This window comes from Heterocephalus glaber, unplaced genomic scaffold (assembly GCF_053883595.1).
Source record: "Heterocephalus glaber isolate CG9 unplaced genomic scaffold, H.glaber_assembly_v1.0 deba00001572, whole genome shotgun sequence".
Classification (NCBI taxonomy): Eukaryota; Metazoa; Chordata; class Mammalia; order Rodentia; family Bathyergidae; genus Heterocephalus; species Heterocephalus glaber.
This window is the reverse complement of record NW_028258357.1, coordinates 16576774-16603702: the sequence shown is the minus strand read 5'-3', so window position 1 is coordinate 16603702 and position 26929 is coordinate 16576774. Positions and strand designations below refer to the sequence as shown.

The 26929-nt window shown below is 39.3% G+C and overlaps 2 protein-coding genes across 6 annotated transcripts in view; one reads left to right on the top strand and one right to left on the bottom strand.

Annotated features, from left to right (window-relative positions):
* The window catches only part of Apaf1 (apoptotic peptidase activating factor 1), a 96064-nt gene extending 89521 nt beyond the window's left edge, over positions 1–6543 (bottom strand). For 3 of the 4 annotated variants that reach the window (XM_087192842.1, XM_087192845.1, XM_087192846.1), the window contains exons 1-4: positions 6103–6543; positions 3147–3325; positions 2834–3023; positions 1893–2090 (exon numbers count right to left, since the gene is read on the bottom strand). In XM_087192842.1, the coding sequence (XP_087048968.1) occupies positions 1893–2090; positions 2834–3023; positions 3147–3284 (526 nt within the window). In that variant the 5' untranslated portion in view covers positions 3285–3325; positions 6103–6543. The other variant, XM_087192843.1, reaches the window with a different exon arrangement.
* A 93-nt stretch (positions 6544–6636) lies between these two features.
* Positions 6637–26929, top strand: Ikbip (IKBKB interacting protein). Of its 2 annotated transcripts, none has more exons than XM_004844887.4 (3): positions 6637–7097; positions 10828–10945; positions 16779–18696. In XM_004844887.4, the coding sequence occupies exons 1-3, from the start codon at positions 6922–6924 to the stop codon at positions 17613–17615; spliced, it is 1131 nt and encodes a 376-aa protein (XP_004844944.2). In that variant the 5' UTR covers positions 6637–6921; the 3' UTR covers positions 17616–18696. The 2 variants fall into 2 exon arrangements, with proteins under 2 accessions (XP_004844944.2, XP_004844945.2); XM_004844888.4 differs by lacking the exon at positions 16779–18696 and adding an exon at positions 25871–26929 and having other exon boundaries at positions 6658–7097.

Here is a 26929-nt window from a genome sequence, read left to right as displayed (position 1 = left end):
GCCAGGCATGGTGGTGCATGCCTGTAATCCCAGGCCTTGGGAGGATGAGGAAGATTGCTAAGAGTTCAGGGTCAGCGTGGGCTACATAGTGAGTTCGAGGACAGCCTGAACTACATATACAGTAAGACCTTGTCTCAAAAATACAGAACAAAACAAAAGAGAGAGAAAAAAGAAAAAGGAAAAAAGGAGATCAAACAGATCAGAAAATGGAAAATGTCCCCATTTTCCTAGACAGTAAGAAACAATATAAAAATGGCCATACTTCCAAAACTGTTATACAGATTTAACACAATTCCAATCAAAATACCAATAGCATTCCTCACAGAACTAGAGAAAACAATCCTAAAATTCTAACAGAACCAGAAGAGACCTAGAATAGCAAAAACAATTCTGGGCAACAAGGACAAGTCAGAGGGTAACACAATCCCGAACTTCTAGTTATAGCACAAAGCTACTGTGATAAAAACAGCATGGTATTGGGGGGAAAAAAAACAGACTTGTGGATCAGTGGAACAGAATAGAGGATGCAGAAACAACTCCAGGCACACTCAGCTACCTTATCTTTCACAAAGGGGCCAAACATTTTCACTGCAGAAAAGACAGCATCTTTAACAAATGGTTCTGGGAAAACTGGCTTTCCCCATGCCAAAGATTGAACAAGGACCCATACAATATCTCTCCTCATTCACTAAACTAAAATAAAAATAGATCAAAGATTTAAATATTAAAACAGAAATAGTCTGCTGGAAGATAACAGAATCCCAATGACACAAGAAATAATACCAAGTGAGAATCAACAAATGGGATTAAAAAGCTTCTGGACAACAAAGGAAAAAACCAACAGAGTGAAGAGACAACCTACAGAATGGGAAAAAAAATGTTACCAGCCATTACTTGGACAGAGGACTGAAATCTAAAATATATAAAGAACTCAAAAAAATTAGACCCCCTCAAAACATCCAATCAAAAACTGGGCAAGAGAAATGAACAGACATTGCTCGGAGAAGTACAAACGGCCAGTAAATACATGAAAAAACGTTCAACATCGCTGGCAATGAGACAAATGCAAATCAAAACAACACTGGGATTCCATCTCCAGAAAGAATGGCTATCTTCAAGAAATCAGCAACATGCTGGTGAGACTGCAGGGGGTGGAAAGGAACCCTTTTAGAGTCCTGGTAGGGTAACAAACTGATACAATCACTGCGGAAATCAGTATGGAGATTCCTCAAAAAACTAAAAATAGAGGGCTTAGTTCAGTGGTTCCGCCACCTGCCTCACAAGCGCAAAGTCCAGAGTTTGATCCCCAGTACCAAAAAATAAAAACTAAAAATAGAAATTCCATTTGACCCAGCTATTCCCCTTCTAAGTATCTTCCTGAAAGAGTCAAAGACATCATATTACACTGATGCATGCATACTCATGTTTATAGCAGCACAATTCATATAAGCCAAATCCTGGAAGCAGCCTACATGCCAACCAACAGACAAATGAATAGTATTTGTACACAATAGAGTACTACTCTGCCATAAAGAACGATGAACTTGAGCCACCTGTAGGAAAGGGAATGTACCTTGAGAGCACAGTGTTAAGTGAAATCAGACACACAAGCTCAAATATTACATGGTTTCTCTTATATGAGAATATAAACTGCACAAAAAAAAAAAAAACAGACAATAGGAAAGGAAGAAAGCTCTTGTAATTCAGCACGGCCAGTGTCTCTCAAAGTGTACCTTGATTTAGCACAGTTGTTTTAAGCATTTTATATGTGTTTTAGTCTGTTACCCTGGCTGTTCATAAGACTTTAAAAATAAATCAATCAATCTGAAAAAAAGGAGATAGCCAGAAAAACTAAATAAATATAAATAAAAATACAAAACCAAAACCCTTACCTTCTAAGAGTGAATGATCTCGGACAGCTTCTGCGGCCAGCACTGACTTCCCACAGCCGGCCATGCCATAGATGGTGACCCACCCGGCCTCGCCCCTCAGCTTCAAGAGCTTCTGCTGAACTGCGGTCACCAGCTTCTTCCTGGTAACGAAAACAACTGGCCGCTGCGGTACTCCACCTTCACACAGCACTGTCCTCACTGAAACCCAAAACAAGTGCAGATGCGTAAAACCTTGAAATGGCTACTCAATACAAAAAAGAGAATAACCGGAAAGTGCTTAGCCTCAGAATTTCGAAGAGAAATAAGAAAATGTGGCTAGCACATTCACTTAAAACTTTCTGGCTGCTTGGGATACAGAAAAAAGAGACACCTTTCAAGATAACAGAAGTCTCCATGTACACCTGCCTCTCACACCTTATCACTCCCTGACTCTCCAGCCGCTTTGTCTCTGCTGAAGGCTGGGAAAGTGGAGTAAAGCTCAGTAGAACAAAGATCACCTGTTCACCAGGTATGAAGGCTGGGGTCCACTCCCCAGCACTCAACTAAAAAAAAGAAAACAAGAAAAAAAAATCTGGGAAGGTGAGTGTAAAGGGAAGAATGTTTAAGGAACTTATTTCAAGTACACGGATTTCTAAATATTTTTATTCTTTCCTATAAACTCTAAAATATACAAAACTACAAGATAAATAAGAGCTACCATCTTATCTCTAAAAATTAAGGTACACACATTAGTATCACAGCAGTAAATAGTTCTCTGAGTGAAAATAAAATGTGTTAGGTGGATGCATGTAAGAAGTATTTAAATTGAAAACTCTATTTCCACATGCATTTTTCAGTGAACTTGTCGTACTGCCTTCAGAACATTACTTCTGCAATCAGACATATCAGAGCGATGCAGCCACCATAATAGCAATGTGACAGAAAGTATCAAGGATACAAACCATATGAAGTTATTCCACCGGCTGAATCTTTGCCACTGGAGGAAGAAAGCACAGGCATGCCACTATGGAGAAGGGCAGCAAGATCTTTATATCCTTCGTGTAGCAGAGCATTGTAGAACGATATGTAGGAATAATTATCTTTATTAAGTATCAGTTTAATTAGTGTAGCTGCTCGTTGATGGTTACTGGGCTAAAAAAAAATTAAGTAATTTAGTAAATAGTGATAAGCATGTTTTCAACATAAATCAATGAAGATCAATATCAAGTTCTGAAATTTTAAGAAAAAAGTACAGACCACCTGAAAGGGTTTTACCTGATTTCTTACTCTTTCCTCTTCTAATATTGTTAAAACTCCATCACTAATCATGTGATCCATGATGTAGGCTGTTTTGATGTCCTTTTCCAGAGCTTCTCTATGTTGAAGCAAACAATTTCGAGCGTTTGCATCCATCCTCTACCAAAGTTTCTTCTCCCTGAGCTCTCAACCATGAGCTACAGACAAAACATCAAAGTATCTGTCAGGACAATAAACTTATGAAAAGATGTGTAAGCCAGGTGTGGTGGCACATGCCTGTAAACCCAGAACTCTGGAAGGCTGAGGCAGGAGAAGAGCAAGTTGGAGCCCAGCCTGGGCAATTTAGTAACTTAGTGAGACCTTGTCACAAAATTAAAAAATGAGCTGGGGATAGCAGTGTGAATGACCTGGGTTCAGTCCCCAGGACCCCAAAACAAATAATCAGGACAGGGCCAGGGATTTAGCTCAGTGGTTTCGACGCCTGCTGCACAAGCCCAAGGACCTGAGTTGGATCCCCGGTACCAAAAAAAAAAAAAAAAAAATCAGGATGTAGAACCTCATTGGTAGTCAAGCGAGAACTGTAAAGAAAACTTGGATATTTTTGCTAAGGCTTTTTAAAATGGACAAAACTCAGCCAAGGCATGGTGGTACACACTTGTAATCCCAGCACTTGGGAGGCTGAGGCAGGAGGATTCCCATGAATTCAAGGCCAGCCTAGGCTACATAGTGAGTTTAAGGCCAACCTGAACTGTATAATGCAACCCTGTCTCAAATAAATAAACAAACAAAACTCAGTGCTTTAAAAGGGTGAGAAATTTAATATTCTTATGCACTTTTTTGGGAGACTACAAAATGGAGGCAACTTTTCTGGAAGCCAATATAAGATACAAAAGTATTTAAAATAACCATTCTTGGGCCAAGGATTTAGTTCAGCGGAGCAGCTGCCGCCTGCCTCGAAAGCACAAGGTCCCAAGTCTGATCCCTGGTACCAAAAAATAAATACATAAATAACCAAAAAAAAAAAAAAAAAAAAAAAACACATAAATAACCATTCTTAGCCAGGTGTGGTGATGTATGCCTTTTAATCCCAGCATTTGAGAGGCTGAAGCAGGAGGATTGCTGTGTGTTCGAGGCCAGCCTGGGCTACATAGAGAAATACCATCTCAAAAAACCCAAAAAATAAATAAATAAATCAAATAAAAGCATTCTCTATAACCCAGAAATCCCATTTCTAAAAAACTTCCAGGAGATAGTCATTTATGTATGCAAAAACATCCACAGCAAGACTTAGTGGAGTGCTAAGGTGAGAAAAAAATGAACACAACCTAAATATCTATCATTCTGAACATGGATTTTTTAAAATTAGGGTGTATATACAGAACAGAATGTTATACAGGCATTTCCATGTATAAAACACACATGGTCGGCTGGGGGTTTATTCAGTGGTTCCGCCACTTGCCTCACAAGCACAAGGACCTGAGTTCAATCCCTGGTACCAAAAAAAAAAAAAAAAAATACATGCTCATGGCACACTGCTGATTGAAAAATTTGAAACACAACCCCATATATAACAAGAAAATGTGTTGATGCCACATAAATATGTTTTGAAGTTTGTTCATTAAAACATTAGGGCAACTGACTAGTAAGATTTGGGATTTTCCTTACTCCTTTCTTTTTCATATACTTTTGTATGTTGCCTTAATTTTTTCAGTACACATCATTTTTACAATAAAAATATTCCTTTTTTAAATTAAGATTTTATAAATTAGTGACCATACTTAAGCCCTAACTTTTAGAAACATTTTGTTCTCTTTATTCAACATAAAGACTAAACAAAGCATTGTTGGAATTTTTAGTTATTCAAAGTGGGTGTCAACTCTAGATTTTCATTAGCAAACATTATCACAAAGCAACAGGAAATACCCTCTGATGTAATTTCTTGGATTAAGAGGTAACCCTGGGTTTTAGGGGGTTTTTTCCTTCTTCTTTGAGACAAGGTCTCTACATAGTCCAGGCTGGCCTTGAACTTGTTAAATTGCCCGGGCTAGCCTAGAACTCTGGCTCCTCCTAACTCAGCCTCCTGAGTGCTAGGTATGTAAATAAGCTTATTCATTTATTTATACAATACACATTTGAACCCTGCCTATAAGCCAGGCATCCAGAGAGCTTAAGAAATATCCTAGGGCTGACGATTTAGCTCAGTGGCACTGCACCTGCCTCACAAGTGCAAGGTCCTAAATTCGATCCCCAGTATCAGAGGAGGGGGGAGATTTAAGTGATATCTTTGAAAGAATTCACAATCTAGTAAACGAAAAAAAGAGCAACAATTAGAATGTGAATATCTTAAGATAAGGAAGTAATTCAGAGAGCACAGAATGGGGGCAGTAACCAAGCTTGGGAAATGAATGTATTTTTGAAAAGTCACCAAATGTAGCACTTTTCAAAAATAGGGAAGTAGGGCGTTTGCGTATGCTTGGCAAGGTTCACACAATGCCCAGGACTAGTGTGAAACTGATTTTTTCAAAAGTTAGAATCAAGACTATCACATTTTCAAAATGTTAGGACACTTCTCAATTTATAGTAAGAAAATTAGACTTGACAAAACAAAAATGAACTTTCTTAGGTTATGTCCAGTTGCTAAGCAATAGATACTGGCAACCCAAAACTAATTTCCAGTTTTACCTAGCCCTATTAAACTGACATATATAAGTTTTCAACACGAATTGAAATGTGATCAGCAAATTCTCAAAGTATCCCGCCTTTTGTAACCACATCAAAATGGAAAGCCCCCTTTCCAAAAAGGAAAACCAAAACTCTTCACAGACGTACAAAGAGTAAGTTCGTCCAAGAAAACTGCAACAGCGTACTACTTCCTCTTCAGGTGACTGATCTGCCCGGTACAGGAGCAGGGTGGTAATCAGCCCTCGGCCCCAGCCCCGCCGCTGACCCCGGAGAAAGGCGGCAGGTGACTCACCCACGGCCGGGCGCCGGGAAGTACAGCCCCGCAGGGCAGCCGGGGGCGGGAACGGGAACGGCAGTGGGGGGCCCGGGCAGGAATGGGGGCCCGAGCTCCCCGGCCCCGGGACCTCCGAGGGGGGACAGGGGCGTCACCTGGGCGGCCGGACCCTGCACCCAGCACACAAAGGCTGCTCGGCCGCTCGGGCCGCCACCTTTTCCGCGGCAGCAGCACCCCGAAGAGAAGCCCGCGCCCTCCCAGCCACCGCGGCTACTCGGGTCCTCCGCGGTCCGCTCACTCCGGAGGCTCCCTCAGGCCTCGGGCCAGGAAGGAAGCACTGGCGTCCCCGGGCTATCTCCGCTCGCCTCAGGACCGCTGAGCAGTCAAAACCTGCGCGGCCCGCCCAGCCCAGGCAACGCGCGCCCACAGGGCACGCACAGAGCGGCCGCCGCGCGCGCCCCAGCCTCGGCTTGTGCCCGCGCACGCATGGGAACTGCGCCGCTCCACGGTGGGGGCGTGGCCGCGCCAAGGGGCGCGTCACTCTCCTACGAGCGGAGGAGGCGGTGCGCGCGACGTGGCGTGCGTGTCCCCGCGCGCGCCCCGTCGTCCAGGCCGCCTGCGCGCCCGCCAGCCTTGAAGAGGAGCGGTTGCGCTGGGTTTGAGGAACGCAGAGGCTGGGAAGCGGCGACGCTGGCGTGGAGAGGAAAAGGGCTGGTTTCTGGGCGGGACCAAGTCTGTGAGGGGACGAGGCTTCGCGAAGAGGCTCCGGTGGCCACGTCCTGCATCCCCGCTTGAGCGGCCGCCCGGGATCGTGGTCCTCCTTCAGGGCCTCCAGTCATGGCCGAGGTGAGGAACCGGAAGAAGCCGGGGCCCAAGGCATCCCCTTCGGAGCCCGGAAAGCGGAGCGAAGGCGGCAGGAGCCCCGAGGCCCCAGGCGGTGCGCCGGCGGCCTGGGCGGACCCCCGTATCGGGCTGAGCCTGCTGTCGCTGGGGACGTGCCTGGGCCTGGCCTGGTAAGTGGACGCGCGGCCCGGGGCTGGGCATGTCCAGCCTCCCCCCGGACTGCGAGGAGCCCTTGCCTCGCCCCGAACCTAGGACGCAGCCCACCTTTCCTTTCTTTCTGGCGATACTCTCTTGAACTTCGCACTAGCTGCATATCCTTGTCGCACAGCTGGAGTTGAGCTTGAAGTTTGGGAACGAGTCAGCCATTTCTTAAACGCTGCAGATTCGGCCACTCTCTTACATTTTGAGACGGCCTCGCTCAGTTGCGCAGATTGAGCTTGAATTTGGGATCCTGCTGCCTTAGCCTCCCAGAGTGCTGGGATTACGAGCAAGCTCCACTACACCCGACTATTGGCCGTGCTTCATTAAGCACCTGCTACACTAAGGCTCTTTTACATAATGTTATAAACTGTTACTTCTTGTCCATTCTGTGCTGTCCAGAACAAATTTGCCCCACTCCACCCAAAAAGGCCTGATGGATGTGTGTGCAACTTGGAAAGAGTTCACTATGATCTCAAAGTAACAAACTTTAGTAGCAGTGAAGTTTGGAGGAATTTCTCATATTCTGATCCATTGCATGCATTATGAATATAACATCTTTTCTTAAATTACGGATTGAACTACGCTATAAAGCTGCAAAACAACTGTAAGCACTCAACGATTGAACATTTATAAATTTTAAACCAAGCAAGTAGTGATAGTTCGGTATGACTGGGAAAATAAATATTAAAAATAACCTTATTCCAGCACTTGGGAGGCTGAGGCAGGAGGATCGCCATGAGTTCAAGACAGCCTGAACTACATAGTGAGACCCTGTCTCAAAAAACAAACCTATGGGCCGGGGATGTAGCTCAGTGGCTCTGAGCCTGGCAAGCCCAAAATCCTGAGTTCATACCCATACCAAAAAATAAGAAAAACATTTATAGTAGGCATGAGATGCTTTTTTTTGTAACAGTAGCAAAACAGGAGGCATCACAGTCCCAGATTTGAAGTTACATTACAAAGCTACAGTGATAAAAACACCATGATACTGGCACAAAAACAGAAAGGAGTTGTTTTTGCATAGAGGAAGCAGAAACAACCCCAGACAGTCAACTATCTCATCTTTTACAAAGGGACGAAAAACATAATGGAGGAAACATAGCCTCTTTAATCAGTGGTGCTGGGAAAATTGGTATCCACATGCAGAAGACTTGGGTCTAGACCCATATATATCACTATGTACTAAGCTAAAAGTCAAAATGGATGAAAGATCTAAATAAAAAGTCTGCTAGAAGGTAAAATAGGTAAAACTTCTGAAGGCATAGCCAAAGACTTTCTAAACAGAACCCCAATTCACAAGAAATAATGTGAAGAACCAACAAGTGGGATCATATCAAGTTAAGCTTCTGTATATGAAAGGAAACAACCAACAAAGAGGCAGCCTCCAGAGTAGGAAAAAAATTGTGCCTGCTATTTTTGAACAAGACATCTAGACTATATAAAGAATTCAAAAAAAAAAAAAAAAAAGTAGACTCCCCCCGCACAATAAAAGACCCAATCAATAAATGGGCAACCAAAATGAATAGACACTTCTCAGAAGTACTAGTGGCCAATAAATACATGAAAAAATGTTCCACATCACTGGCCATCAGAGAAATGCAAATTAAAACTACACTGAGGGGGCCAGGATTTAGTTCAGTGGTACCGCACCTACCTCACAACCACAAGGTCCTGAGTTCAATCCCCAGTACCAGAAAGAAAAAAAAAAAACCTAACCTGAGATAACATCTTACCCCCACAAAGAATGGCTATCATCAAAAAAATCTAGTAATGACAAGTGCTAGTGAGGATGTGGGGAGAAAGGAACTCTTCTGCATTCTTGGTGGGAATGTAAACTAGTACCATTATGGAGATTCCTCAAAAAACAAAGAGCCAGGCATGGAGGTGCACTCCTGTAATCCCAGCATTTGGGAGGCTGAGGCGGGAGGATTACTGTGAATTCAAGGCCAGCTTGGGCTGTAGAATGAGACCCTGTCTCCAAAAAAAAAAGAAAAGTAAAAATAGACATTCATTTGACCCAGTTATTCCCTTTCTGGGTATCTTCCTGAAAGAGTTAAAATCATCATATTACAGTGACACATTCATATATCCATGTTTATAGCAGCACAATTTATAATAGCTAAATCTTGGAAACGGCCTAAATGTCTATCAATAGATGAATGGATTAAAAATATTTACACACAATGAAGTACTATTCTGCCATAAAGAAAGATAAACTTGAGGCATTTGCAGGTAAATGGATGAACCTGAAGACAGTAATGTCAAGTGGAATAGATCAGATACACAAGTTTAAATATGGTATAGTTTCTCTTATATGAGAAACCCAAATACAAATAAAGACCAAAATAAAAGATAGCTTTTAATCTCTCACATCTCCATGAAGCTTTGGAATCTTTAAATGTTTATCTTTCAGTGGAAATGAACTTACAAAACATAATCAGTTAGTGGTTCTTAGCCTGACTAGTACTGTAAAACTTTTTAACAGGCAAGTCACGTCCCAGACCAGTTAAATTAATCTCTGTGAGTGGGATGAAATCATCAAGTTTGTTACAGCCGCTGGATAATTCCAGTGTGCGGGGAAGCTTTTGAACCACTGTCCTATGTACTATGACTTAGGCAGGTGCTTCACCTGCTTCTGTTTCATTGCCTTTTGATGACTAATATATTTAATTTCAACTGGTACTTTTTCTAAGCCTGAAGAGTTCAGAGAGAATAGATAGCCAAAGTGTTGTTAATCCCAAACATTTCTTTTGTGGTTGCTCATTTCAAATCCTTTACAAACTGGTGCTTATGTATTGTTTTAAAGATTAGGAAAGCTTTTTTATGCTTTTGGCCTGTTTTATTTTTTGAGACAAGGTTTTGCTATGTAGTTGAGGCTGTCCTTGAACTCACTGTGTAGCCCATGCTAGCCTCAAACTCCCAGTAATCCTCCTGCCTCAGCCTCTTGAGTGCTGGGATTATAGGCGTGCACCAGCATGCCTGGCTTTGCTTCTGCACTTTCACTGTTTACCAGATGAAGAATACACTCTAGTTTTATTTGATTTGTCTTATTTTTTTTGCCTTGGAACTGGGATCAAACCCAGGGTCTCTCACATGCTAGCAAGCACTCTACCACTGAGGTACAATCCCAGCCCTAATTTTAGAATGGTAACTACAGTCCAGCACCTATATGAGTCATTGTTGAGTACCCTGTACCACATACATGTTCTGTTATTTTTATAATGGCACTCTTACTTTCTTCTCTTTTCATACGAAACCTTCTAAACACTATCACTATCTCCTCTCCACTTCTCTGCTTTTCTTCGTCTTAAATTTTAGCTTTAAAATACTTTTTAACAACTTGTTGGCCTGCATTTGTTGTTTCTCTAAAATACCTGTTTTCTAGATACTCCAAAAAAATAGTTGAGATCAGCAATCTTAATCTAAATTGGTCAATGTGGCATCCTGCAAAATATTTCTTGTATGGACATCTGTTACAGACCTCGCACTCTCAGTGGGCTGTGAACGTGAACAAAGGCAGTGTTTTATGTTTACTCAGCGTTAAACCAGCAGGCTGTGTGAATTTTGCAAGACACTGACAAAAGTTGCAGCTACCCATGCCAGAATTGATGTTCTTACCAGAAGTGGGTATAATAAATAATCCTTTCAAATTCAAATGACTGCGGACTGAGCAGTAGTGATTTTATTTTCTTTTTCCAGGTTTGTATTTCAACAGTCGGAAACGTTTGCAAAGGTGGAAAACCAATACCAGTTACTGAAAATAGAAAACAATGAGTTCAAAGGACTTGAAAGTAAAATCAGTTTAATTTCAGAGAAGGTAATTATTAATAATTAACTTATCTGGGAAGATGTTCTCATTTTACTTCACTTCTATATTCCTCTACTCCATTTCAGCACTACTTTCTTCCTGCCCTTTAAACTATTACTGTCGTACTCTCACTGGTCTTCCTATCACTTGACATTCTCTCTCTCATCCAATTTAGACTCAAATTGCAATTCAGAAGGTCAGGGATTTCGGTGTCAGGTACCGAGAGCCTTGAAAATATGGTTGATCTTTAGATGTAAAATTAGAATATGTACAGCATTTGTTAAGAAAAGATAGATCTATTCTTTTTCTTAGTTTTCATCTTTTAAGAATGTATGTATATGCATATAAGAATAGCCTAAAAATAAGTGTTGATTCTCTAACCAAATAAGAGTTCTAGGGGCGGGGATTTAGTTCAGTGGTGCCACCACCCAAGGTCTTGAGTTTGATCCGGTACCAAAAATAAAAAAATTTTAAAAAAGAGTTCTAGCTGGGGTGTGGGAACATGCCTGTAATCCCAGCACTCAGGAGCCTGAAGGGAGAAGATCACCACAAGTTTGAGGCCTGCCTGGGCTACATGGTGAGACCCGTCTCAAAAAAAAAACAAAACAAAAGGGGGCTGGAGATTTAGCTCAATGGTTTCACCACCTGCTGTGCAAGCACAAGGACCAGAGTTTGATCCCCAGTACCAAAAAAAACCAAAAGGGCCGAGGATTTAGCTCAGTGGCGCGGTGCCTGCCTCACAAGTGCAAGTTCCTGAGGTAGATCGCGGGTGGGGGCGTCCCTAATTAGAATAACTCATGTCTGTGATACGTTTCTTCAACTTGCAAATGCTGATGCCTGCCAGATGCATTATTATTGTAACTGTCATATCTCTCAAGAGAAGGTCAACTATGATCAATAAGGTATGTGAGGCCACGCCTGCCACACAACTACAAGGTCCTGAGTTCGATCCCCAGTACTGAAAAAAATAAGGTATCATGTGGCCTTTTGTCTCCTATCAAGCTATCACTGGGAAATGTGCATCATTTGTTCGCTTATTCATCACAAAACCTTTACTCATGTCATAGGGTAGACAAGGACTTGTGCTTGATGATGGGGGTGAGCAAGGATGTTATAAACATAGACAAATACAATTCATAATAGCTAAGTCTTAGAAGCAGCCATTATGTCCATCAACAGATGAATGGGTAAAGTGTGGTGTTCAGACACCATGGAGTACTAACTATGCTGTGAAGAGAGGTGGGCTAGAGGCATTTGTAGGAAAATAGATGCACCTTGAGACCATAATGTTGAGTGAAGTAAATCAGACGCACAAGCTTAAACATCACAGTTTCCCTTATGTAAAAAGTTAATATATAAATAAAATATGAAATAAAAGATAATAGGAAAAAAGGAAAAAAACGGTTATTATATTTTGTGTTTCTGCTCTCGGTTTTTAGTCTCACTCCAGTGGACTCTGAGAGCTCACTTTGGAGGATTTCCATTTCCTTGGATATGTTAAGCTCTTTATTGTTCCCATGAGCATAATAGTGTATTTTAAATAAAAAATAAAATAAATTTCCAGAAGAGGAAAATGTGTGACGATAGAGAGTAGCTCTGTGGTTGCCCTGATTTAGTGTCATGGAGAGCTGGGAGATGACAGCTAGTGGGTGCAGTGTTTTGTTTTGGGACAGCAAGAATGATCTAAATTTAATTGTCATGGCTATGCAACTGTCAATATGCTAGAATCTACTGAAGCATACACTTCAAGTTTGTAAATTGTGCAGTATGCAAATTTTAGTTCAATTTAGGTAAGTTATTTTTTAAAATAAAACATAAATATAAAATAGAGGGTCTGAGCCCCTGAAGCCTCATGCACAGGATGAGCATTTAAATCCCCTAGAAGAGAAAAGCCAGAGACAAAGTTAAGTTCCCTTACCCATGCCAGAGGATTCCCCAGAAGATGAGTCTAGGGGCTCCTGGGAAGGAACTGTTGAGACGTTGGTTTTTGATGTAGGGCCCAAGTTGGAACCTGGTTAGGGTTGGTGGGGCACTCTAACATACTGATAGAAAAACATTTCAGGAGCTGGAAATTTTACATATTTAATTAAAAGCTATTGAAAACAAGCTTTGAACAAAATTTGATTTCCTTCCCCCAGCCCCATATACTAGGGATTGATCGCAGGACCTTTGGACTGAGCTACATGCCCACCTTTTCTTTAAGACTAGATCTTGCTAAGTCACTAAGTTGCCCAGGTCGGGCTCAGACTTGCAGTCCTGCCTCACCCTGCCAGACTGCTGGTATTAGAGGCCTGCATCCTTAGACTAGATTTCCTTTTTAAATGAAAAATTGGGGTGACAATTTAAACGCTTTGGAAGCAGATTTTTAAAATATGGAATTCAAGAAATGTTCAGCCTTTTCCTAGCTCTTTCTCTCCCAGCCTGCCCTGGGGACTAATTTAATCATAGCTGCCTTTTCAGTAGGAGGTGGGCACTCGTCAATACTGTGTCACCTTGGACAAATCACTGGGACTTCTCTTGGCTTCTGTTTCATCTCATTCATTCAGTGTTTTAAATGGCGAGATTTTTATAAGGATCGAATGAGATGTACATACAAACCCTTTGAAACTTTCAACACTAATAAATTCAAGATGCTAGGTCTTTTCAAAACACTAGAAAACTATTAAAAAACATTGGGAGCCCATAAGTGCTAGTTACTGTAACATAGTAGTATTACTATTAAACTTACTATTTGCAGGCTAACATTTGAAACTTTATTCTGAAAGTGGGTTTTGTACCTCGACCAGATGTGTTATGCTCTGATAAACAGTTCGATCAGGAGATTATCCTGGGTGAAGATATGCTTACCTGTTTAAGATACTGATAAAACAACCAAACCTAACAATATCACCAACTGCAAGCATTTTTCAGAATTAGTATTTCAAGGAACTTGTATTGTGGCTATGAGTGTATTAAACTAATGTGTAGATGATGTTTCAGAGTGGTCTGTTCACGTTGTTCCCACCTGTCACCTGGAATTGCTGTGGGTCTTGACTGCCATATGCCCCAGCGGCTTTTATAGCCTTTCTTCTTTGTAAACATCAACAAACATGTTCTTGCACTCTGGGATATGGGGACCACAAAAAAAATCATAGGACACATTGTCTCCCCAGAAGAAAATTTAGAAGCTTTCAGATCTTCACCTCACAAACGCATCATCTGCTAATGAATCCGATTTTAGTCATGTGTAAGCTTTTCTTCAGCTCCCCCAACCCCTACTTCTTTTCTAAGCATCATTGCTTCCTGTGCTCATTCTGTCATGACACTAATCCTAGTCTGTTGTGATTTTCTTGTCCTTAATTTGTCTCTATCTCTTCAGATTAAACACTGCCACCCACCCATGCTATGGATGAAAGCCAGAGCTTGATAACATGCTACGCAAGTACTTTACACCAAGCTGCACACATCCCCAGCCCTTGCATCTTTTATCTCTATTTCCCAAGTACCTAGAAATGAAGGAGCTCACAGAATGCACTCAGTGGGTCTTAGTGGAGCCACATGGTGGTGCACACCTATAATCCTAACACTCTGGGAGACTGAGGCAGGATTGCAAGTTCAACCCCAGCCTGGGCAATTTAGCAACTTTAGTGAGACCCTGTCTCAAAAATTTTTTAAAAAAAGAAAAAAATAAGGGCTGTGGATGCAGCTCAGTGCAAAGTCTCTGGGTTCTGGGTTCAGTCCCTAGCACCACGAAAAAAAATATTCTTAGGATTCTATGATGTAGAAGATCCAAAACACTATCTCCTCTATCAAATTATAAAACTGGGGACTATGATATATTTATATATTTATATATATATATATATATATATATTTTTTTTTTTTTTTTTTTTTTTTTTAACAGTACCAGGGATCAAACTCATGACCTTCCACTTGTGAGGCAGGCATGCTGCCACTGAGCTAAATCCCTGGCCTGATGTATTTATATTTTATAACCATTGTCTAGCCCAAGATCTGGAACAGAACAAATTTTTTATTAGACTTGGCAAATACATAATGTAATAGGTACTATAAGAGTTCAGGCTATCAGGCCTAGGGTTGTGGACTTTATCCTAGAAGTATCAGGAAATAGCAAAGATTTTTTTTTTTAACAGTGTGCATTGATGCACATACCAGTTGTTTGGTTTGGCTTTGATTTTTTTTTTTTTTTTTTTTTGGTGCTATGGATCCAACTCGGGACCTTGCGCTTGCAAGGCAGGTGGCGGAACCACTGAGCTAAATCCCTGGTGATTTTTTGAGACAAAAAATCTCGCTATATATTTCAGACTGGCCTTGAGGTCACTGTGTGGCCCAGGGCTGGCCTTGAACAACCAGCTATCATTCTGCCTTAGCCTTCAAAATTGTGGAATTATAGACATGCAGCATCACACCTGGTGGCATAGCAGTTTTTAAAGGTTAATCTGGGAGTAGTGTGTAGGACAGTTTAGAGAAATGACTGGCAGCAGATCTTAGTAATACTTACAGAAGGGCCAGGGATTTAGCCCAGTGGTTCCACCGCCTGCCTCACAAGTGCAAGGTCCCAAGTTCAATCCCCGGCACCAAAATAATAATAATAATAATACTTACAGAATACTTGTTTATGAAGTCTGAGTTACATCCCCACCCAAGTGCTTCCATAACTCTTCTGTTATAGTGCAGACAGACTTAGAAAATTTCTCCCCAAATAAACCAAACTGCTTTTGGCAAAAATTATCTTGCTCAGTATTATATCTCCAACACAATGCTACAAACGTGATAGATTAATGATCATTTCTAGGCTTTCCCACAGTCTAAAGTTACCTGTGTGCTAATGTTGACTAAAAGAAGGTCCGTGGCCTGGTCCTTCCATATTCTAGATATAGATTAATAGGTACCTGTGGGGCCAGAGATTTAGCTCAGCGGGGCTGCCGCCTGCCTTGCAAGTGCAAGGTCCCGAGTTCGATCTCCAGTACAAAAACAAAAATAGGTACTTGGGGTTTATGAATTTACAGGTTCTTAGAATACTTTACCATTTGATGTTACTCTTCTCACTAAACTGGCTTTCTTTTTTTATTGTTACTTTTATAAGATATGATTCTAGTACCTTCTCCATAAGAAGTGGGCTAAAAAATGTTTTTTTCAGATAGAAACTCTTTCAGAATCATAGGGTTTAGGGAAGGCAACAAATTTTACACGGAGTTGTAGTTTCTAAAAAGCCAAATAGGACCAGGCATGATGGCGCATGCCTATAATCCCACCATTCACGAGCCCGAGGCAGGAGGATTGCCTCAAGCTCAAGGTCCACTCAGGTTACATAGTGAGTTTGAGTCCAGCCTAAACTACATAGTGAGACCCTGTCTCAAAATACACAAAATAAGTAAATAAGACAAATAACCATAGAAATTATATCTAAGGGCTGGGGATTTACCTTGGTGCCACTGCACCTGCCTGACAAGTGCAAAGTCCTGAGTTCGATCCCCAGTACCAAAAAAAAAAAAAATTACATCTAAGTTATTGTCCATTGGAGTGAAAAAGAGGAAAATGATATACTTCAAACTTCTCTAACATTTTCTTTCTTTTGAAAATGCCTCTGTGCAAATGTGCAAATATCTAGGGTTATAAATTCATGTATATGTTTTTCTGGCATACAGCTAATCTACTAAATTTGTTAAAACAGCTTTTAAAGTAATGAATGTTTTTGTCAGTGTGATTCTGACATACTTGGATATTTGAGTCATCTTCAGAATTTGAATTTGGCATGTTACGGTCCTGATTGTTAAAGTGTGTTTCTCTAATGTAAATATTATTAAGTAGCCTTGGGAATTGTTTTGTGTTATAAATACAGCTTGAGTCTACTGAAAGTACCCTGCAGGAAGCCACGTCTTCCATGTCTTTGATGACCCAGTTTGAACAGGAAGTATCCACCCTCCAAAGATTCATGCATGACATTGAGAATAGTGAAGAGATGCTCACTCAAAAGATGCAAACCCTTAATGAGAAATTCCAAAATATTACAGATTTCTGGAAGAGAAGCCTAGCAGAAATGAATGGTAATACAGAAATTTTCAAATCAGAAGCAAAGCATATACATTCTCAAGTTACTGTCCAAATTAACTCAGCTGAACAAGGAATAAAATTGCTCACAGAACGGCTAAAAGATTTGGAAGACAGCACACTACGAAATATTAGGACAGTAAAAAGACAAGAAGAGGAAGATCTTATGCGAGTCGAAGAGCAGCTTGGCTCTGATACAAAAGTAGTTGAGAAGTTAGAAGAGGAACAGAATGCTCTCCTTGCCAGAGATGAAGATCTTACTAATAAACTTTCCAACTACGAACCCAAAGTGGAGGAATGTAAGATGTATTTGCCTACAATTGAAAATGCTATTCACTCTGTTCTCAGAGTATCTCAGGACCTGGTGGGAACGGAAAAGAAAATGGAAGAGCTGACCATGCAGATGTTTAACATGGAAGATGATATGCTGAAAGCAATATCCGAAATAATGGAACTGCAGAAAACCCTGGAAGGAATTCAGTATGATAATAGCATATTAAAGATGCAAAATGAACTAGATGTTCTAAAGGGAAAAGTTCATGATTTTATAGCATATTCGAGTGCAAAAGAAAAGGAAACTTTGGAAGAATATAATCTAGAAAATAAAGAAATTAGTGATGATTCTTAAGTTCACTACATGTATTCTGATGAACCATATTACTATATGTAAATAGGTTACATCCATGTTTTTGAGTTATATTGATATTTGTCATTTTATTGTAAAAATAAGTGAGATATCCACACAAATGAATTATCCATATAATCAAGACTTATCTTTTTAGGGCCAGGGATTTAGCTCAGTGGCACTGCACCTGCCTCGCAGGCACAAGGTCCTGAGTTCAATCGCTGGTACAAAAAAAAAAAGAAAATTTTTTTAAGCTCTAAAAGTTATTTAACCATTTCAAATAGAAATACTATAGTTCTAAAATACATTTCTCTGTTTTTAAGGCAATATACTTTATCTTTAAAATATTTTTCCAACAATGAATTATGAGTTTAGCCTATTATATATTGGACCCAAATATATTGCTGTCTCTAGGAACTAGTGAAGAGTGTTTACCATTTTACTAAATGACCCTAGTTTGCTGTTTTTCAAACCTGTGTTTGTTTCTTTTTCCTTTTTGTCACCTGATCTTGGTATCAGGCAAATTGGTACATAACATGCCTTTCTCAGCCAGTTCCTCATTTTTCCTTTGCTAATTCACTGCAGGCTAAGAATCCAGACAACCAAGTTCATAGGAGTTTTGTCTGCATTAAATATGATGTGCCTCAGGGAGAGAATGGAGGCTTTTCTATAAGTTAATACGCACTTTCTAAATATTATGAAGGCTGGGAAATAGTTTACTTTAGGTTCCAAACTGTTACACTCATAAGAATTTTAAAATATGAGTAAATATGTTTTTATTTAAGCCCTTTCCTAGTAGTTGTATATGCTTTGAAGTATGAACTTGTGGAATATCTTTGTATACCTGGGCTTTTATTTTTAAAGTTTGAACTGGGATAGACTCCTGAGTTTGCTAGATACATAATCTCTTGATAAATTAGTCAAGTTAAAATAAAAATACATGAATAAGCCTGTAGCCTGTTTTAAAGAGGAAAAAAAGCAACATAATAATACATGGTAATAATTATGATAATTAAAAGTGTGTTGGGCCAGGGATTTAGCTCAGTGGTTTCACCGCCTGCTGTGCAAGCACAAGGACCCAAGTTCGATCCCCGGTACCAAAAAAAAAAAAAAAAAAGTGTGTCGTTTTTTAAAGATTTCCCCAAACTTTTGGAACTAAATTTGTTTCACATACTGATTTTTTTTTTTTTTTTTTTTTTTTTTTTGAGACAAGGTCTTTGTAGTCCAGGCTGGTCTTGAACTCACTATGTAATCCATGCTGGCCTCAAACTTGTGGCAATCATCTTGCCTTACCCTCCCAAGTACTGGGATTACAGGCCTGGGCTGCCATGTGTGGCTCCATATTGATTTTATTTTATTCAAAGTCGTAGAATGTAGCCAACTATACTATGTAGTTGTATATGGAAATTCAGTTCTTACTTCTTTATTTCTGCCAGTAACCATCCACTTTTATAGGCAGTTTCAGTGAAATTAAACAAAAAGAACTTGAAAGCAGTTAGTTACAAAAGGTAGTTATAGTCAATAGTTTTATTATGTAAATTTGCAAGTTTTTAGAAAAACCCCAAACCCACGGGAATTAGAAGGGTCTGTGGTAAACAGCCATGCGTTATTAAAAATAAACCTGGAAGAGTGCTATTATTGAGTCATAGCATTAATTTCTAGCATTTCTTGACTCCTGAATGTCTCAAGTTTTTATCTGTGCACTGACAAAACTGTACTTGTTTGCTTTTATTTGAATGTCAATAAAATAGATTATTATATGTTTATAGCAGCACAATTTGTAATAGCTAAATCCTGTAAGCACCCATCAATAGATGATTGTTGGATAAAGAAAATGTGGTATCTATATATAATAGAATACCACTCGGCTATAGGAATGACAAATTTGAGACATTTGTGGGAAAATGGATGTACTTGAAAAATATAATGTTGAGTGAAATAAACCAGGCACACAAGCTTAAATACCATATGGTATCTCTCATTTGAGTGAGGCAAAGTACAAACAAAGAATGATCAAGGAAGGCTAGAAGGGGATAAATCTGCAATAGGGAAGGGGTCCAGGGGAACAAGGACGAAGGGTGAGAAGGAGGGGAAGGGGAAATAAAACAAAGATATGCCATGTACAGGAACCTAATAACCTCGATGAATGTAAGCATTATATGCCATAACATGAGCTAAGATTAATAATAACAAGAATGAAAATCAGGATAGGAGAGGGCTGGGGGTTTAGCTCAGTGCTTCTGCCACCTGCCTCACAGGCACAAGGTCCCGAGTTCTATCCCCAGTACAAAAAAAAAAAAGAGATCTGATTCAACTTTGATATTAACTTTTAAATACCAGGGTAATGGTTATTGAAAGTAAATTGAAACAAGATGGCCACCATGCTCTAAATGAAAACTGCACTTCTACAAGTATCATGAGAAAACTTTTGAAATGTGTTTGTGTATTTTTTTACTAAAAGGTTTTTCTTTCTAAAATATTGTTGTTAAATTCCTGTATATGTAGTCTTGTTTCTTCCACCTATGTAGTTAACACAAATATTTGAAATTTTAAAAACTTCCTGTGTATCAGATATTAAATTACATTATTAATCTTTAAAGAAATTGGCAATACTCTTTAAGATATTTTATATCCTTGTACTTGATAAATTTTATATCAATTATAGAGTAGAGTTTATTTTTTTAATATAGCACGAACAAAACAGTTTTATGAAAAGACACCTACTTATTTTTAAACTTTTGGGTGAAAGATTTAAAATATATTTATAGATATTTCCTAAAATTCTGCCTAATGATTAGAAGCTGTTGACTAAGTGTACATTTATGTTTTATAATGAAAAATGTTGATTTATTAGCTCATATTCCTTCATAGAAAATTAAAACTGTAAGATACAAAGTTAATGGTATTATCTTAAACCTCAGCCTAATTGTAGACATTTTTATGAACCTTAAACTTGGTTAACATTTGACATGATGTCTTTATACTGTACAATAATTATGTAAACTCACCATACATACAAAAAAATTCCATGGTTTTTACAGACTTCATATCTGCAGTCACAAAAGCTCTGCAAATTCTCCCTATATATTTGTTTCAATTCACCTATGAACTGTTAATTTACTACAAATCATAATGCTGTTATCTCAATTTTATAGCAGGAAAGAACTAATATTTTAGTACCTATTATGTGCCAAACATTTCTAGACTTAACATTCATCATCGTCATTTTAATAGCTCCGTATGTTTAGTACCTACCATGTGCTTGTTGTGTGCTAGGCGTTTTACATGTGTTACCACTATTCCTCACTGCAGCGTGCTTATCTATTACATATGCTTTACAAATAAGGAAATTGAGACTCAGCAAAATTAGCAATCTTTTTTTTTTTTTTTTTTTTGAGACAGGGTCTCATCTCACTATTCCAAGCTAGCCTTGAACTCATTATGTACCCTAACTGGCCTCAAACTTGCTGCAACCCTCCTGCCTCAGCCTCCCAAGTGATAGGATTATAGGTGTGCACCACCACACCCAGCTAAGATTAGTAATCTTGCAGTCATTGCTTCTGTCCCACTCCAGAGATTGAAGACCTCCCACCATATGATACAACCTGCTACTGTTCAACAGAGGAGGAAAAAGAATCACAGGAAATCTGTCAGAACAGCTAGCTGTCTTGAGAATTCGAAGGCAGTAGTAATTCAGCCAACTGTGTTGTCTACCATGTCCTCATTAAACTAGACTGTTTCTCAAAAGCTGTTAACTGTGCTCTGAAACTGTTTAAGCTGTGGACATAAGAAGGAATCATAAATGTTGGGGAAGATTGGGAAAGCAGGGGTGGAGAAAGAGCTCCAGGCTGGAATCTATTAAACTGTGTTCTTGGGCATTTTACGTGGGTGCTTAGTTTTTAAATAATAGAATAAGAGAATTGTACCAAATTATCTCTAAGATCCCTTTTGGCTTTAAATGTTGATGTTGTCTCAGAGTTTTTGGTTTTTGTTTTTTGAGACCGGTCTCAGCTGTGTAACCCAGGCTGGCCCCAACTCTCGGAGACCCCACCTCGGCCTCCAGAGTGCTGGGATCACAGGTGTGCATCACCATGCCTTTCAGTGTTTTAAATGGCACAGATCAATATTCTCAGACCCTTTAGTAGAATTCAGAGACCCTTTAGTAAAGCTCATGGAAAGCAGCTTGAACCATATTGCTGTGCTTGAATGTCTAGGCAATAATTAACCTTACAAGATCATATCTAGCTTAGTGCCTTGCATATATGATAGGAATTTGGTAAATATTCAAATTCCTGATGGAATCTTTTTATCTACTGATAAATTCTCTAACTTTTCTATCCAGCCTAGGCTTACTTAAGCCTTAAAAGGTTTTTAAAAATTATTCAGAAGGGCCAGGGATTCAGCTCAGCAGTGCCTCCACCTGCCTCGCAAGCACAAGGTCCCAAGTTCGATCCCTGGTACCAAAAAAAAAAAAATGATAACCTACAATGAATAGATTAAGTCATTACTCCTTTCACCCTTGGGAGACTCTGTTTCAGCAAATACACTTTATTGCAAAACTTTCTCCTTAAAAATAAAGCATGGTTTTCCAATCACTACTTGATTTCCTTTTTGTGGCTACTCTGTAATGTCATACCCAGAATAACAGTTTCACAAGCTAACTTCTCTACCAAGAAAGAAGAGAAAGAAAGAGGAAAGAAAGAAAAGAAAGTTGGGCAGCCTGTGCCACCAATAATTAATGTAGCATAAAGCTGTAGAGGAAAAAAAAAATCCTAAATCTTTTGTTTCCAGTATTGGTATTGAACCCAGGGAGCACTGAGCTACAGCTCCAGACTTTTTTTATTTTGAAACAGGGTATCACAGAGTTGCCCAGGCTGGCCTCAAACTTTTGATCCTTCAGCCTCAGCTGCCAGAGTAGCTAGGATTCCAGGAGTGTGCCACTGCACCTGACTTCTTAAAACATAATTTGAAAGGAAGAAGAGCACCTGCATAGAACTATTTCTACATCCCCATTTCAGCATTTCATTGTAATTCTTTTACAACTATACGACGGCTCCTTTTTAAAGCTACCGTCAAAATAATATTGTGAGCATATTTGTATTTCCACTAACTACAATAACTTTATGTTAACCAAGATAATCTTAAAAGCAGGGCGGGGGGGGGGGTGCACACCTGTAATCCCAGCACTCAGTAAACTGAGGCAGAAGAATCACTGCAAGTTCAAGCCCAGCCTAAACTACATAGCAAGACCCTGTCTCAACCCCTGCTCCCTCCAAAAAAGCCCATTAAAATTTTGAAGAAATACACAATTATTTTAGAAAAAGTTTTAGTCTTTAGATTAAACTGCAAGTTTTATTTTGTGAAAATATTTTGCAGCCTGCATATTTGCTATTATTCCTTGTTTTCTTTTTCTGAGTTTTACATAATCCATTTACTGACATTCTGCTTCCCAAAATAAACTACAAATGCTCTCAAAGCAGACTGTTCTAGGTAGTACATGCTAGTACAGTAAAGTTGCTGAATCAAACAGCTTTACTATTAATAGAGAGCTATAATCTCCTATTTTAAAGCAAACTACTTTTCTAGAAACAAGTTGAAAGTTTGTGCAAAAGCCAGAAATCTGACTTATACACAACAAATGGAGCTCCCTTTCCAAAGTAACCAGTGTATATGTCTATCCTTAGGCATAGACACTGACAATGTTTCCAGCATTCTCCATTTGTTTTTATTTATTTTTCTATAGATGAGTACAAAGTTTATATGCTTATGTTAATCTTCTAATTGAAGCTATTTCAACTTTGTATTATTTATGAAACCTACCCCCTTTTTATTTATTTGTTTTGCTTTGGTAACAAGAATTGAACTCAGGGTTTTCACATTGAGCTACATCCCCAGCCCCTTTTGTCTTTTATTTTGAGACACAGTCTCACTAATTCATTAAGTTCCTCAGGCTGGGCTGGAAGTTGAGATCCTCCTGCCTCAGTTTCCCCAAGTACTGGGATTATAGGCATGCACCACAATGCCCAGCCAAACCTACCCATTTTATCACTATGATCAGGACTTTCATTTTCCTTCTTTCACTTCATTTTATTAACTGGTAGCACAATGCAGTAAAATTTCAAATATTAAAAGTACAGTAAAATTGAACTTTCCCAACACTGCTATATAGACACAAACACACACACACACATTACATCAAACTAGAAAGCTACCTCAAGCAAAGAAAACAATGAAGAAAAAAAACCTATAGAATGGGAAAAAATATTTGCAAACCATATGTCGATAAGGCATTAATGTCCAAAATATGTAAGGAATTCAAGCAACTCAGTAGCAAGGAAACAACCCGATTTTTAAAAGGCAATAGCCGGGCATAGTGATGCACACCTGCAATTCCTGCACTTGGGAGACTGAGGCAGACGGATCACTGGGGAGTTTGAGGCCAGCCTGGACTACATAGTTTAAGGTCATCCTGAACCACAAAGCAAAACTCTGTCTCAAAAAAAAATAAAAATAAAAAAGCAATGGTCCTGAAGAGATGTTTCTCCAAAAAAAAGACATACAACTAGTAAGTATGTGAAAAAATCTTGAACTTCACTAAACACGAAAGAAATGAAAAAGCTACAATATCACCTCACATCTGTTAGGAGAGTATCTGTTATCAAAAAGATAAGAGATGACAGCTGTTAGCATATGGAAAAAAGAAACCCTTGTACACCATTGATGAGAATGTAGATTAGTACAGCCACAATGAAAACATGATATTTCCTCAAAAACTTAAAAATAGAACTGCCATGTAACACAGCCATTCCACTTTGGAGGGTGTAGCCAAAGAAGATGAAGGCAGTAGAAGAAGATCCTGCAGTTCCATGGTCTTTGCAGTATCATCCTCAGTAGGCAGGATATGGAGTCCAGCTAAGTGTCTCTAGGGTTGGGGATGCAGCTCAGAGAGAGACTGAAAAGTCTTAACTCTCACCGTGGACAAGTGGATAAAAGCATGGCATAACGATGGAGACTCATCAGCCTTGACATAGAAAGGAATTCTGATATTTACAGCAGCGAGAACAAACCTGGAGAGTGCTGTGCTAAGTAAACTAAGCTACTCAAGAAACACAAGTACTGCATGATCTCACTTAGTGTGTGGAATCAGAGAGTCCAGCTCTCAGAAGTGAGACTAGACTGGTTACCAGGGATTGGAGGCAGTGCGTAGGGAAATGAGGAACGGCTCCTAAAGCAGTACAAAAGTTTCAGCTAGAGTATCTGGTGTTACTTATAGCGTTGTGGCTATAAATAATAATAATGTACTATATACTTGAAAACTGCAAATAGAGTTTATATTAAATATTCTTACTTCAGAAGGTGGGTGTGGTGGCCCATGCCTGTAATCCCAGTACTCAGGAGGCTGAGGCAGGAGGATTGCCATGAGTTTGAGGCCAGCCTGGGCTATACAGTGAGGTCAAGGCCAGCCTGAACTGCATAGTGAGACCCTGTCTCAAAACACCCCCCAAAAAAGTGTAAACAAAAAGGTAAGTGAAATGATGGATATATTAATTAGCTTGATTCAGTCATTTCACAGTGTATACATATATCAAAGCATAACATTGTATACCATAAATTTACACAATTTTTATTTGTCAACTCTATCTTACTAAAGCTGCACAAAAGTGAAGCATGCAGCTGTAGTCTTAGCTACCGAGAAAGCTGAGGCAGGAGGATCACTTAACCCCAGCAGTTCAAGAACAGCTTTTGAGGGCCGGGATTTAGCTCAGTGGTTTTGCTGCCTGCTGCTCAAGCACAAGGACCTGAGTTTGATCCCCGGTACCAAAAAAAAAAAAAAGAACAGCTTTTGACAACATAGCAAGACGCTGACTCAAAAACAGAACAAAAAGCTAGAAAAAGAAGTCACACTGCTTTCTCTCACCACCAAAATACACCAAAGCTCATCTGGAAAAGTCTTCTCTTTCCTTCTCCAGCGACATAGGAAACACCACTGTCTTTTTTAGCTCAGGTTGTCACTATGTAGTGGACCAGTGGTACAAAAATACTGAGAAAATGTAATTTCCAGTGACATTATGAGATGTCCTGAATGTTTCCCTTCTTACTCATTAACAATACACTTAAACTGCTTTAACAGCTTACACTTGAAGCCTTCCCAATAAGCAGTAAAGTTGTAGTTAAGACTATCTCATAAGATTTAAGCTGAATTTTAAATATTAAACATCTGATGACTTTAATCATTGTGGTATTATATTTTCTTATAGTGTCAGAAATGTGAAGCTCTCATGGAACAATTGAAGGCTTTTCAAATCATTGCTCATCTGAAGCAACTACAGGAGGAAATTTATAAGGTAAAATCTTGGTCCAGCAGGATAACTGAAAAACAGGATATGTTCAAGGACAATTTGACAAGTCTTTCTCAAGACATTACAAAAGCAGACCAAAGCACAGCTTCCATGGCAAAAGATGTTGGTCTCAAGATTACAACTGTAAAAACAGATATACGACGGATTTCAGGGTTAGTAACTGATGTAACATCTTTGACAGACTCTGTGCAAGAACTAGAAAATAAAATAGAAAATGTAGAAAAAAATACAGTAAAAAACATAGGTGATCTTCTCTCAAGTAGCATTGACCGAACAGCAGTGCTCCGAAAGACAGCATCTGAAAATTCACGAAGAATTAACTCAGTTAAGAAGATGCTGACTGAGCTAAAGAATGATTTCATCAAGCACACAGGTAGGTTTTTAAGCTTAGAAGGTGACAGGGCTAAAGTTCTGAAGACAGTGACTTTTGCAAATGATCTAAAACCAAAGGTATATAATCTAAAGAAGGACTTTTCCCGTTTGGAACCATTGGTAAATGATTTAACACTACGCATTGGGAGACTGGGTACTGACTTGCTACAAAGAGAGAAAGAAATTGCTGTCTTAAATGAAAAAATACATAATTTAACAGTAGTCCAAGCTGACATTAAGGACATTAAAGATAAAATAACACACATTTCCAAATATGGATTAGTTTGACGTTATTTAGATTAGACTGAGGTAACTTTTGGTCTTTTTGAGACAGGGTCTCACAATGTAGTTCAGGCTGTCCTTGAACTCACAGCAATCCTCCTGTCTCAGTCTCTCAAGTACTGGGATTACAGGCATGTGCCACCACACCCAGCAGTAACTTTTTTTTTAATGGGACCTCTGTTATAAAAAAACTGATAATCAGAAATAATATTTTGGAGTGAATGCCATTTTATATTTGACTGTATTTTGTACAGTGAAAATAAACAATTTCAACATGCTGAACATTTGAATTTTCAAAATAAA

What these genes read in the sequence shown, in the direction of transcription:
- Ikbip (XM_004844887.4), top strand. Translation starts at nt 6,922, where the DNA reads ATGGCCGAGGTGAGGAACCGGAAGAAGCCGGGGCCCAAGGCATCCCCT. An exon ending in ACGTGCCTGGGCCTGGCCTG is followed by an intron (nt 7,098 to 10,827) that starts GTAAGTGGACGC and finishes TTCTTTTTCCAG; the next exon opens with GTTTGTATTTCAACAGTCGG. An exon ending in TCAGTTTAATTTCAGAGAAG is followed by an intron (nt 10,946 to 16,778) that starts GTAATTATTAAT and finishes TTATAAATACAG; the next exon opens with CTTGAGTCTACTGAAAGTAC.